Below are 14286 nucleotides of genomic sequence, written 5' to 3' on the forward strand. Positions count from 1 at the left end.
GATATTTTTTCAAAAACTGTTCCTGTGATGCAGATTTCATGAAAAGCTGTTGTGCTTTTAGACTTTTCTTGTACCCTTTCTCTTAAAAACACCTTCTGAAAAGATTTGACAGGATGGCAAAATTCACCACTAAGCTCACAAAGGCTGGGTTTAAAAACGAAGAACGGCCTGGATGAGAAAATAAGAAGACTTGTGTGGAATTTGTCAGGCCCTCGCTCTACGAGGTCTCCAGCTCTGATTGGAGAGCTCTTACTGCTCTGCATAAACAGCCAAATAATCAGGCTGCAACTCTTCTCCTTACTGCAAATCTTCTCTCTGCCTCCTTGTCTTTTTCAGCGCTCCTTCCAGTATCTCTCCCCCTTGAATCCAGCACAGCATTTCTGTCTGCCTCTGTATCAAATTACAGTTTTTATGTTGCACTCATCCACTGTGTTTACCCCCTTCCTTCTCTCTCCTTTTTCCCTCTGTCAAGTGACTTCCTATTTTCCTGCCACTACCTTACTCTCTCTCTCGCTCTCCCTCCTCTTGTTCGCTGCCTCTCACACACGGAGTTTCTTGCAGTAATGACAGGTTGTGTGTTATTGTGTCTCTGTCCGTGAAGAGGCCACACCATCCGCTGTAGTGCTCTCCACTTGTTTAAATGGCTGTTTAATGCTGCAGCTGTGATAAAATGAGCATCACTTGAGATGAAGGGTCAGAGTGAATGTGAGTGTAAAAGAGAGTGATTAAAAAAAAGTGTTATTGTGTTTCTGATCGCTGGGCCCATTCAACTCTGGAGGAGAAGCTGTTTGGTGTGCTTGTGCATAAGTGACTTCTGTTTGTTTTGATTGATAGTAGGCATTACTTAGTTTTGAAGAGGCCCCCCTGCCTCTGTAATCTGCCTCACAGCATGCATGTGAATGTATTGGTTTGTGCTTGTAATGGACAGTCAGTGAGATGTCCGGTATCTGGTGTGAGGAGAGAGTAATGCCAGGTTTATACTGGCTATACTCATTACAGTCCTATAGTCCTAATGACTGTTTCTGTAATGAACCCTACACCTGTCATTTAAAAAGTTTGGGTTGTTCATAGTTTTGTTTGCACGGTGCCTTGTAAAAGTGATCAGACCACCAAACTACTTTGTTGATCAAGTGTTGTCATGTTCTACCATTAAACATTGATGCCTTAAATTGAGAATATTATGTGATAAACCAACACAAAGTGCTGGTTTGTGATTGTGAAATGGTAGCAAAAGGATGCTTAAAAGTGCGCCATGTTTTCATCTTCATCCCCCTCCTGATAGGACCAACTTTTGATGCATCTACAGCTGTACACTACATAAATGAAGTAGTGTAAGCTGGGATCGACATCCCTCTGACTTGCATTTTAATGATGTACAGTGATTGGGATGCTACAGGTGGCCTTTTGGGCATCAGCTGATTTTTCTCCAGTATCTGTGATGTTTACATTCAGCTTGAAGTTGTTTCAGATGCATAATTCAGTGAGCACTGTTGGAAAGCATTGTTGTTGTAGTTGAACCTTGTCAAGATGTGAACATTTTGAAGTGGTATGAATACTTTTCAAGCCCCTACAAATTATTTCATTAGTTCCCAGATTCAATGTGGCTGTATTTGTAGTTGGTAATCAACTTTTTGTTCTTTTTAGACTACATTTATGTAAATCTTTTGTGCAGACAATCAAATGTTGCTCTAGGTTTAATCAACCAGTCATTCATTTAAAATCGGTCGCTTTGCTAAGTAAGGATTATTTATTATATACAAATGATAAAATTAGGGCATCAATGGAGACCAAACACTCAGATATTTTAATTTCAGAGGATTGTTTCTAAGCGTATGTCCACTAGTGTTTGTCTAAATCACGCACAGAAACACGCGTGCATGAGGCATGATATATGCACAGCAGATTCGCTGCTCCTGGGGTCTTGAGCCGCCAAAGCCAATCATAGATGTCGGTGTGAAGCGGGTAAGCCTGCTCCAAGCCCCTACAGTCCCTCTCTGCATCGGTGCTGGCCACAGACAAAACGCATGCCTAATGGCACTCTGTGTGTCCGTGGGTGTGTCGTCGTGTGCCTGCGTGTGTGTGTGTATCGCACGGATAGCTGTATGTGTCAGGGTTTGTCTAACGCACCCTGACTAGCAGGGACACCCATGCAGGGCATTTGTAAACAGACACAGGGCAATCGTTCCAGCAGCATTGAATTAGGTATGCACATATAAATATGCAGACACACTCACACACACACACATTTGGCTTTAGAGCTTGGCATGGGGTGCGATGGATCAGTATGTGGGGCACTGGCTCACCTCAGAAACCTCTGAAAACAATTACTGCTCTCACAGGGCTGCTCAGGGCACAGCTTGGACTAATAGACTGGACTATTAAGACGGAGAACTGGACTGAGCAAAATTTGTTAAATCTAAAGACACTGGTGAAAACATATTTATTAAAAAAACATAAGGAAATAAAGATTAAGCAGTGCAGTCTTGCATTTTCTGTCTAAAAAACAACTGGGACTCATTCACATGTGTACAAGGCTTTTTTTTTTCCCCATGCATATTTGTTGGTGTATTTGTTGGTTCTCATGTTAAATATGTCGAGAGACAAAGAGTGCTTCTGTTTCCGTTCACATGGACACAGGGCGATATGTGCGTAGCCATATGCTAATGCTGGTCTGGCTCTGTGTCTCCATCTCTCTGCGGGGCCCTGCGCCGGGGCCTTTGTGAGATAATCAGCATAATTCTTTTGGCAAATACACATGGTTATTCTTAATTAGTATCACACACTGTCCCTCCGGCTTTACTGTGCCTCTCTACCTGAACATCAGAACACACGCAAACGGTCAGCCGCACACATGCAGTTTTACGGATCCGAGAGTCAGACGGTCGGAAAACGAAACGCGTTCGGATGCACACCTGTTAGTACACATGCAAACGCATTCACAAAAACGTGATGACACATCATGGAGGCAGGAGCTCCTTCTGCAAAGGCTTTTTGTGCAGAAGTACAAACTGTCCGATGGACTCAGAATGAGAAGAAAAATTCAATAGATTGTTTTCTTGCACTCAGTGCTCAAAGTTGTGTTGGACTCGGTTGCATTGATGAGGCTTTAATGTCTAAATTAGTACAACCTCTTCCTGTCTTCTCTGTCCATATCATTGTCTTCTTTTTTACTTATTTATGCTCTCCATCATTTCTTTTCACTTCTTGCTCCTCTCTGTTGCATTTTGTATGATTAACTGGTGACTTTGATCATCGGCGCACATATGCATACGGTGGAGTTCACTGAATTTGAGTTGACAAGAACCCTTTCCTTTCATATCTTACTCTGCGGCTCCTAATGTGATCTTCATAATCTGCCCATTTATTTTTCCCTCAGAAAAACGCAGAATAGACTTTTTTTTTATATACATATATATGAAAGTTTGGGGGGGTTTTTTTACAGCTACAGCAGGTAGAGCTTTAATGCCAGATGTAGAGATAAACTTTTTTATTGTTCTGATTATTAGTTTAGTAAACCATAGATTGGTACAAGCAGTACCAATCTATGGTTTATAACAAAAGAGTCAAGTTATGGTCATTTTATGGCCAGATCTTATGACAGAAATTAATTAATCATTGACGCATTTCTTAAAGAGAATAGAGAAGCTGGTTATTCAGAGTAAATGAAAAGTTGAGTGGAAGGAAAAAATGTGAAAGAGAGCAGTGCACAAGCATCAAGAATAACCGCAACCTTTTGAAGATTTTGCATTGCATGGACATACTTTTCAGCTACCTAAAATTTCTGATTGGAAATCCATTTTATGGATTGTACATTATATTCCCCCTTTTTTTTGAGAAAGTTAAAATTAGATTTTAGTTGTTATTAACCAAAAGAAACTAAATGCATAAAACATCAGTGTGTGACTATTTTTTAACACACACGTGTATCATGTGAAGTGAGTCACATGCTGTAGGCTAAAGTAATTATTTTCAGTTTTAACAATAGTGTACATAATGTTTGATGTTTTATGGAGAAAAAATACAAAGGTGATCAATTTTAGGTAGTTGAGTTCCTCAAATCAAATTCTGTTTACGACCCTGTATAACCTTGTGAAGGCTCTGGGAACCATCCTAAAACCAGAACTCAGTCACTTTATTCATAAATTTAAGTCAGAATATGTTAAACCTGACATAAACTGTAAAGACAGAAGGTTGTTCCACTGGTTAAGTTTGGTTTAACCTAGTTAAGTTAAAATGATTTTTTTTCTCCTTCTTATTCATTTATTTTTGCAGATTTATTTTTGCTTGTTACCAAAAAAATTCACCAACTCCTTGGTTTCGTTACATATGCTCTCAGTATGAACTGTGTGTGCATGTATCACAGTAAAGTAGTTATTGTGGGAGCTGTTAATGCAGTGGAATAGTTATGTATTTCAGCACCATTTAATAACAGTCTGTCCACCTGCTTGTGTGTGTGTGTGAATTTCACGGTCAGTCCTTGATTGTTGTTGTGTGTGTGCAGCCTGTTAATGCGGTGTGTTTCAGTGATAAAGTGTTTGAATGTATTGCCATCTAGAGGCATGTAGCAGAGTCTCCACGCTCCTATAAAATCTGCCAGCGCCAGATGCTGCTATTGACAATGTGCATATGTTAACCGCTTTATAGGCCACATGCCTCACATATTTCACTGGCTTTTAAGGTAGAGAGATCTCTCATTCTGGCTCACTTAATCTGTCTCCCCCTTTTGCCACATCTATCTTTTTTTTCTCTGCAGCTTTAGCCTCCTCCACTCTTTCTTTACTTAACTCAGTTTCCCCTCCTCCTCTTCCTTTTTTATTTACTTCATCAGTTATTAGCTAACCCACATCTTACTGTTTCTTATCAATCTTTCCTAATTGTCTTCCATGTGTTGCCTTACAAGAAAGTATTTTTTGTTACCTTTTTTTCCACTACATCCTCCTCTTTCTCTCTTTCCCCGCTCTCTCACCCCTCCCTGTCTCATTGTGGCTCTCCCTCCCTCTTTTAGTGAGAAGTGCTGTGATTTGCAGAAGGATTTAGCTTGTGTCTAGGTGTCTAGGGGCTTATTAATCCCGTTTTACTGTGAATGAAAAATATGCTGGCTTCCAGACATGAATATAGTGAGTACACGCGTTCTGGTTGTTGTTCAGACAGTTCAGCCTTGGTGCCACGCCACGGTGATTTGTCGGGGATTTCATTTGATTCAGTGAAAATTTGAGCCTTTTTGATCCTGCTACAGCTGCATTGAAGTGGGTTACCAGTTAATCTCTTTACATATGCTCTGTTATGTGCAAGCAAAATTTGATCTGCAGACTCAACACTTGAAAGAAGCAAACCCTCCTGTGTTCTGCATTCACTCAAACGCAGAGATATCACTCTCATGGCTGCTTCAGAGCTCCCAGTTAAAAGCAAACACAAAGGCCGCATATAAATGCTACATCCTGGAGCCTGGTGCTCCCAGACTTCCATGTCATCGCTCGCCAGGGCCTTTTGAAACAACAGTGTGTCTCTTATCAATTAGTAAATTGGGTTTTCACTGTATCACGCACGCATACACACTTTTCCTGCATCTGCCAGGGTGTTGGGCTGGGTCCCACTGCCTAAAGCTACTGGCACACACCCTGGTTTTGTGTGTGTTTGTGTATATGATATGAAATGGTGCATGTGTGACATAAATACTTAATCTGGAAGCTTTGAGTTCTCCCACCAGGGACAGCCGTTTGCCTGCTACGTTTCTCTCTGCCACTAAGGCATGTGTTCCTTACTTGACCATGGCAGTCTGGATGTTGAAACACTGATATCACAAATCCCCTGTTATGTCATCTTAGTTTCCATTCTTCCTTTTCATTCCTCTTTTAATGGTTGATACTCTGGTTTCATTCACACAGGATTTGTGTGAACAGTAACTAATTTCCTCTGGCTGGTTGTCAGGTTGGCATTCGTCCCATTTGATCCGCTTTCCTCTGTCTTTTCACTCTTCCGCATTTATTCTTGTCTTAAAGCCATTGCTGTTCTTATTTTTTATTTTTTCCTTTAATTATGTGAAGCACCTTGAAATGTGCTATACAAATAAAATTTGATTGATTGATTGATCTTTCCGTATATATGCCATTTATAACAACTGAAAATTATTCAAATAGTGACTTTTCTGAATATGACCATAATAATGGACATGTCAAAAATAAGATTTGAATTTTGTTTGTTTTACAATGTCATAAGTACTAATGAAAATCAGTTGGCACTGCATGATTGGTTAAATTTAGCATTTTAATTATGCCCTCTCTTTTTACTGAAAATTAAAAAAATTTCCAAGTTTCAAGTTTGAATTTCAAGTGAGACAATGCAGCCTTTCTACGTTCTCCAACGTCAGGATCCAAACTGGTCGACTTGTGTGTAAACATACTGTACCAAAATAAAATGAAATAAAGTTTTAGGTTTAAGCACAGCAAAAATCGCTGGTCAATGCGCTTTCACCACTAATCTTTGATGCTTAGTCGCTCAACATCCCAGTTAGTTTTAGCCTTTACTTTAAAAAACAATGTACCAAAACTTGTTCCAAATGCCACTAAAGTCAGTGGTTACTACAGTTTGAGAAAAACTTGTTCTGTAACTTGTTTTCTGTCTCTCAGGGTTCAGTGTTGGAGGCAGCAGTCTTTGGTCTTGACCCATTCAGTCAGTACAGTCTTCGTGTGGAAGCTGTGAATGGGGCAGGTAGTTTGGAAGCTGAGAAGAACATTTTAAATATTTGGAGTGAATAGTGACATAACCCTGATTGTTTTTGCACCACTTCAGGCAGCGTTTCCAGCCCGTGGGTGGAGGTCCAGACCCTGGAGGCTTCTCCGACCGGCCTGGGGAACTTCACAGTGGAGCAGAGAGAGGAGGGCAGAGCGTTGCTGCTCAGCTGGGATGAGCCACAGGCTCCAAATGGAGTCATCACGGTACAGAGCCAAGACCAGGGTTGTCGTGACACTCAAATTTGGAAGTCGGGGGTGGGAGGGTTTGGTGCCTATCTGCAGCAGTGATTGGGCGAGGGGTGGGGTACGCCCTGGGCGCGTCGCCAGTCAATCTTAATGCAACGCAGGAGAAATAACGTGCATGCACACACTCACACTTCACAACAAATTAGAGAAAACAATTAGCCTGTTTCTGGACTGCAAGAGGGTCTGTGGGACGCTACTTAACCATCAATTTAGAAAAAAAAAACTGCATAGCAAAACAGATGAAACAAAGTGTTATCTTTATAGAAGTCTGTGCCTTGGATCCAGTTGCACAGTTAGTCTGAACATTGTTTTACTGTGTATGCACAGTAAAACAATGTTTTTTCAGGATCCATAGCGAATCTGTCTTTAAGATGGTTGAGTTTTTTCTAGTCCCCACTCTCCAGCACAGGTTCTCCTTTGTCGTTTATTATATTTACGAGTTTTGACATGTTTTTAATTGCAGATTTTATTAAATCTGCAAGTACATTAGCAATACTTCAAACACACATAGCGAATGGTAGAAAAAACTCATACAAAGCCTTGTCTGCACAGTGTCCCATCTGCAAAGTCTCTGTTTTCTTTCCCATATCTGTCCGTCCAGATGTACAATCTGTACAGTGAGGAGAACCTGGAGTTCAGCGGGCTTTCGAGGAGTTTCCTGTTCCGTCGTTTGGAGCCATGGACTGTTTACTCTCTGACTCTTGAAGCCTGTACTGCAGCAGGCTGCACGCTCAGCCCTCCTCAGCACATCACCACTGCAGCTGCCCCTCCGGCTTCCCAGCTGCCACCTCGGCCTCTTTCTGTCGGCGCTGATCAGGTGTCTCTCACCTGGGATCCTCCGTCACAACCCAATGGGCCAATTGGAGAATATTCTCTGCTTGGAAGGAGTTTGGAGGAGAGGGGAAAGCTACGAAATAATGAAGAGGAAACTGATGGAGGAAAGGTAGAAGAAATACTGGTTGTATTTAATTATACTGCAATTAGTCAGTTAATGGCATGATGAATTTAAATCAGCATTCTCGTGATTAATATTTTTTTATTTGTTTTATTCATGGTTTCGATTGTCTACTTTCTGCTTTATTTGGTTGTTGGTGTTCTAAAATTAATGTTTATTTAGTTTTGAGAGAAGTGACTTGTATTATTAAGCCATTATCAAAATTTAGCTTGAAAATTGTCTCAAAACAACAATATTGTTGTTCCTCTCAATAATTATTAGGACATTTTATCAGTCAGTAAAATTGGTCATGGTGACGAGCCTAGTAGCATTCATTCAACTTAAAGTTTTCCTGAAGGAATGTCTCAGGGTTTTGATTTAACTCTCACAGTTAATGACAATGCAGTTCCATCTAGAAGAACACATACTTTTGCGCAGTTTATTTTTGTTCCAAATAGAGTTTAATTCTTAACTTAAACGCCTACCTTTATCGTCAATCATGTCCCCTACAGGTGCTCTTCACAGGATTGTCCCCACAGGAAGCTGGGGCTCTCTCCTACACAGTAACTGGGTTACGTCCCTGGACCCAGTACGAGTTCAGCGTCTGCACTCACAACCCAGCGGGACAAGCCTGCAGCCCCTGGGTCACTGTAACAACCAAACAAGCCCCTCCTCGTGGTCTCGCCTCTCCGACAGTGAGGCACGTCCATGGTCGGCCCAGTGAGGTGGTGGTGTCCTGGACTCCTCCGTTGGAGCCAAACGGGGTTCTGCAGTCCTACAGGATACAGAGAAATAATGTCAACTTCAAGTTCAGTTTCGATCCGACTGTCCTGACCTACAAAGACGAAGACCTGCACCCATTTTCAACATACAGGTATTAAGTGTTTATTGTTTCCGTTAATGCATCTCTCCTCATATGTCCAGATTTAGTATAAAATAAGCCAAGAAAAATAAACAAAAAACTTGAATTTATTCTCTCATAGCTATTCAGTGACAGCCTGCACCTCGGAGGGATGTACGACCAGCCCCCAGACCAAAATCACAACCCTAGAGGCCCCGCCCGAGACGGTGGAGCGCCCCACCGTGGACGCCATAACCTCCCATCATATAAACGTTTCATGGAGTAAACCTCTGATGCAGAACGGACAGGTGACAGAATATGTGCTGAAACTGAACAACAAAGAGGCGTATCGTGGAAGAGACCTCAATGCAGCACTGTCATACCTGCAGCCACATACGTCCTATCAGCTGGTTCTGTTGGCATGTACCAGAGGCGGCTGCACCACCAGCAGCACAAAAACCGTAGTTACTGAGGAAGCTCCCCCAACTCACCTGGCTGCCCCAACTCTTAAGGTGCTTTTTTAAATCTCTAACTTGAAGTTGAAACCAATTTTTTAGTCAGTGAATCATTGAAAAATCATTGAAAGTCTGCACAAAAAAAAGAATAAACATAGTATTCGATTGTGAATTAGTTTTTTTGTGTAATGTAAAGAACTTTTTATGTTTTCTGGTTATTTAATTTCTTTTCGACCCTGTTTGTTGTATTTTTCTTCAAACACATATCAGGTTACTGGCCCAGAGTCAGTTGAGATTACCTGGAGACCCCCCGATCGTCCTAATGGGATCATCACTGGCTACGAGCTACGCAGAGATGGTGAAGTTATCTACATCGGCAGAGACACCCATTATCATGACTTCACTCTCATGCCAAGTATGGAGTACAGCTATGTTGTCAGAGCCAACAACAGCAAAGGAGCTGTCAGCAGCGAAGTAGCCACAGCAAAGACTCATCAATCAGCCCCGTCTGGTGTGGGTTTCCCAGCACTGACATCACTGGAGGCAACCCAGGTGTGTCAATCTTCTTTAAACGACTCCAGAGCGCTAGAAGTTTGAACATTTTTGACGCTGTTTTGTTGTATTTCTTACCAGGTCGCAGTAGAGTGGCAGACCCCCGCTCGTCCTAACGGAGACATTGTGAGCTACGCCGTGTATCTGAGAGATCCGGTCCATCTTAACGTCACCAGTTCTGTCTTCACTCCAGAGGACAGCGCCTTTTCTGACAAACAAATCATTCTGCGTGGGTTGTGTCCCTACCACAGGTCAGTCTGAGTGGATTTCAGTCAGTGATTCCACTTTTTCTTCCTGTCTCTGACAGATGACGTCAGGGCTTTAATTTCAGTCAAGGACCTTTGTTCAAATGCACAGCCTTTGTCCACACAGGCTTTGTGCAGGCGAAAATCTTTTGGGCCTACCCCCTGAATTTTTTTTTGTCCCATAAATGGTAAGATCTTGGGTCTGGACAACGATGGTTAATATGAATAGGCCTGGTTTGTTCAGCTTGACCATTCAATCATTTTTACAGGCGGAAAGAATTTTTTACCTTTGTTATCAGGGAAGAAGAGGAAATAACATAAAAGCCAGATTTACACACTTATTCTGATGTATCATTTTCAAACTGCTTCACATTTGTGCACTACTTTGAGCTGGCCACATAACATCCCTCATTTGTGGGTATAATGCTACAAATGTGGAAAAGTTTGCAAGGTGGGTTTCACATATCAAAGAGGCAAGTCAAGAAAAAGCATTTTTCTTTAAATTTGTCTGATTTAGTCTATTATTGGACATATTTATTTTAAAGAAATTTCCATATACATTCCTTCTCTTAAAACTATATATTTTTAATCTCTGTAGGTATGAAGTGAGGGTAGAGGCTTGCACAGAGCTGGGCTGCTCCTCCAGTGACTGGTCCTCCATACTCACACTGGAGGCTCCCCCTGCTGACCAGCCGGCGCCACTCTTAGATCTGACCTCTGACCCCCACACCGGCCTGCAGACAAGCTTTCTTCTCACCTGGTCTCCCCCGGGTCAGTCGAACGGCAGGATCCTACATTACGAGGTGCACCGCAGGCAGGATTCCTCGGAAACAGACGAGACGAGTTCAGCAACAGTTGTTTACAGGAATGTCTCCACATCATTCAAAGATGGCGGACTCCAGCCTTACACAGTGTACCAGTACCAGGTAAGATGAAAGGCGTATTTTGAAAAGTTTTATCTGTAAAAGAAAAGTAATTAACCTAAACTCTTTTATGTGGATAGTTGGGTCCAGGTTAGACATTCCTAAAAATACAGGCTACAGCAGAAACGTAAACACTGTCTGGCAGAAAACAGAGTAAATTCAGTGTTATTTTAGACAGGACTGTGAGGTTTTGCACTAAGATTTATTTTAAACACCTTGTCCTAAATGCAATAACATCATGCTACAGCACCATGTTCCCCAGCACCTATTATCCCCAACAATCACAAACACACTAACACACATTCACATAACTAATCAGACAGGTGTTAAATGGAGCAGTCCATAATCATGCTGTTGTGCTTGTGCATTGGCACACTAATTGACAGGTTAGCCCTTTGGAAGCAACAATAACATTAGCATTCCTGCCTGTCAGACGTATGAGCCGAGGCCAGAGAACGGATGTAATTGATTGAGTTTGCCTGATTGTGGTGCCGTCTTTATTTACGAGACTTCTAATTTATGACATGAGGAGGGAGTGAAGGAGGAGCTTTGGGAGATGACGAGCGGGCAACGGAGCCATTAATCACCGGGCCCTCTGAGCACCCCACTTCCTGATTACCAGCCAGCCAATCGAATTAACGGTTAGCCTGCTTGGTAACAGAGCTCGTATTGGAAAGACCTTTTAATGGTGACCGCTACATGTCCCTGTAGAATTTGGCAGTGGAGGGGGGATTGAAGTGGACGACATGCTATGTGTAAGTCGGTGCTGATCATATAGAGTTGTGCTCTGTCATGGTGAGCATCAGGAAACTAATTTTCTACCAAAAAGTTTTTGTCCAACCACTTTATCTCTCTTCTGTTTTCTGTCTCTTTATCTGTTTTCTTTTCATTAGCGTATCTAACTGTTCGCTCATCCATCTACCTGTTTTTAATTCTGTGTTGATATCTGGCCGCTGCACTTTCTCTGCATGTGCTTCAAGCGAACACAAGGACGAGTCAGTTCAGTGTAGCACACCACAGCACAGAGAGAAATCATATTAGGCTAATTACACTGGGTCATAAGCTCCTATTGACAGCTTTATGCGTGCTTTTAATTACTGCCCACTTTCACACAACTTAGCCCCTTCACCCCAAGTAGATGCACCCGCCAAGTTATTGTGTCGGCCTATCAGAGCACTAAAACCGAGCCTGCTGTCCCGCCATCCAATAAAAATGCTCAAATCCTGCCTGGAAGTGTACTGAAGTCGTTTGTTGCCATGGCGGCTCTTTTGCTGCCGTGGCAGCTTGCAGGATATATTTTTATTTTGTGTCTAACAAGCCAAATCATGGCCCAATAGGAGGCAAGAAGACAAGAGTGGAGAAAAGGCAGTAAAAAGTTTGTAGATGATATAAGGACGAAGGCATGAGCTGTACCTTTTTAACACTGGATCAAGGGCGAGGTGATGTGGGCTGACTTTAAATTTGAACATTCATTCCCTGTTCTGACTATGTGGCACAAACTTTTTATCATCACTCAAAGTCGTAAGTCATGCGGTGGTCTTAACTTTGTTGCTATGGAGAAGAACATAGATGTTGCTGGGTAAAAATGTGTCATTCTTAACCAGTTTTGTTTCTTTATGAATCCACACTGATGAGTTCATTCAAGTTAAGTGGAAAAAAGACCCGACTTGGATATTACATTGTATGTGCAGAGAGATCTGCTCACAGAAAGAAAAAAAGATGTATGAATTCATTCTCTCATTTAATTCTGAAAATATAACTTTTGGTCAGATGAGACCATTATGAAACACAGCAGTGGCAACGTCATGCTCAGGGATGCATACAGCAGGAAAACAAGACTTCTGACTCGGTGGACATTCACTTTTTAGCTGACAGCGATGACAAACATTTAAACCAGAGCAGCAACGGCGTGGCATAAATCAGCATTTCATGTGTTAATGTGTGTGCATGTGGCTTTAGTGTAAGGCGATGTGAGTGGTCGACATTACTGGAAAAACTCTACATAAGTTCACCAGTCCATAATAATTTGAGAACTATTTCCTAAACTTTTAAATTGTTAGAAAAATAAATCTAGAAAAATTTAATTGAAGATTAATCTTACTGTTATCTTTTAGTTTCACATGAAAACATGCTTAGGTTCTTTCAGGCAAAACAATAAACATGAACAGTTTTGATCACTTTCACCATGAACATCATAGCATCAAAATATTTATTCAATATGTAACTAAAATCTCAGTGGTGTTGTTTTTTCCCCCTATTTTGCAAAAAGAACCGCCTTGGTACATTATTTCTGCAGCTTTAAACTAAACAGCCAATATGGATTAATATAATAAAGAAGCCTCTTTACTCTGTTGATGTAAATAATATATTTCTTTAAAAAGTGAATGTTAAAATCTCATTTAAAGGTTCACCTCTGTTCCATGTTTTCTCTAACTGTGAATAATGGCTCCCACTGTAGTTCACCCGAATCCCAAAGTTTCAGAAACTACTCTAACACTTTCCAGATATCAGTAAGTGTCTTTCTCATCTCAGATTACATGAGACATGGGACGTGTTGCTTTTGGAGGTCATTTGGCCTTTTCAAATTGAAAATTTAAATGGAAAATACATTTTCAAATGCACACACTGGAATCCCTTAAAGCTAAGAAATAATACGCTACCATTCTGGTTTCACAACTTGTATCCTGTTTGCATCTTCACATCTTTTCATCCTTCCCTCCTCCTCCCCATCTCAAGTCTCTCCATCTTCTGCTCTTCTTTCCCCTCTCCCTCCTCAGTCCATCTGTGCTGTCACTTAGATCAATCAGTCTGATTGATTACGGCCTAATTGACTATTATTGAGGTTAATTCAACTCTTAACACACACGCGAGCGTATGCATACACTCGCAAATCTCGCCTTCATAGCCACAAACAACAAACCGTGCGCACATGCACACACTCTCAACACCAAAGCTCAAAGCCATCCATCTGCCTTCTGCACTACTTCTGACAGGCTACAGATGACTTACACATGCAAATCTCCACCCCGCCTGACCCTGCGCTGTGTACACCCTCTAATTATACCCAACACAAGCACACAAATAAGATTACTGCGTATGTGTGTGAATAACTCCTTGATGAAGGTGAAAAGTAATTGTCATGCAGATATGTTAGTATTGGGCTGCATGGTGAAAAGGTTTTGCTCTCACTGCTGATGGTAGTTTTGATGGATGGTCCGTCGAATTGACTCGTGCTCGTCTGTTGGTCAGGTGGATATTGGTTAATTAACAGAAGCCTTCCCCGGAAAGACTTCATGAAGTGTATTTTAAATGCCGACGGTAGCGTTGGGCGGTAGCTAGTATCGCATTCATCTGGTTTG

The 14286-nt window shown here is 41.6% G+C and overlaps 1 protein-coding gene across 3 annotated transcripts in view; it reads left to right on the forward strand.

The window, feature by feature from the left end:
- Positions 1–14286, forward strand: part of ush2a (Usher syndrome 2A (autosomal recessive, mild)) — a 211267-nt gene that overhangs the window by 185854 nt on the left and 11127 nt on the right. For all 3 annotated transcript variants that reach the window (XM_015037369.1, XM_015037367.1, XM_015037370.1), the window contains exons 75-82: positions 6627–6708; positions 6790–6935; positions 7579–7920; positions 8424–8785; positions 8895–9264; positions 9478–9759; positions 9841–10010; positions 10603–10930. In XM_015037369.1, the coding sequence (XP_014892855.1) occupies positions 6627–6708; positions 6790–6935; positions 7579–7920; positions 8424–8785; positions 8895–9264; positions 9478–9759; positions 9841–10010; positions 10603–10930 (2082 nt within the window). The remainder of the gene's footprint in view (positions 1–6626; positions 6709–6789; positions 6936–7578; positions 7921–8423; positions 8786–8894; positions 9265–9477; positions 9760–9840; positions 10011–10602; positions 10931–14286) is intronic.

Source organism: Poecilia latipinna, unplaced genomic scaffold (genome assembly GCF_001443285.1).
Source record: "Poecilia latipinna isolate Pla-1442-1.1 unplaced genomic scaffold, P_latipinna-1.0 Scaffold402, whole genome shotgun sequence".
Lineage (NCBI taxonomy): Eukaryota > Metazoa > Chordata > Actinopteri > Cyprinodontiformes > Poeciliidae > Poecilia > Poecilia latipinna.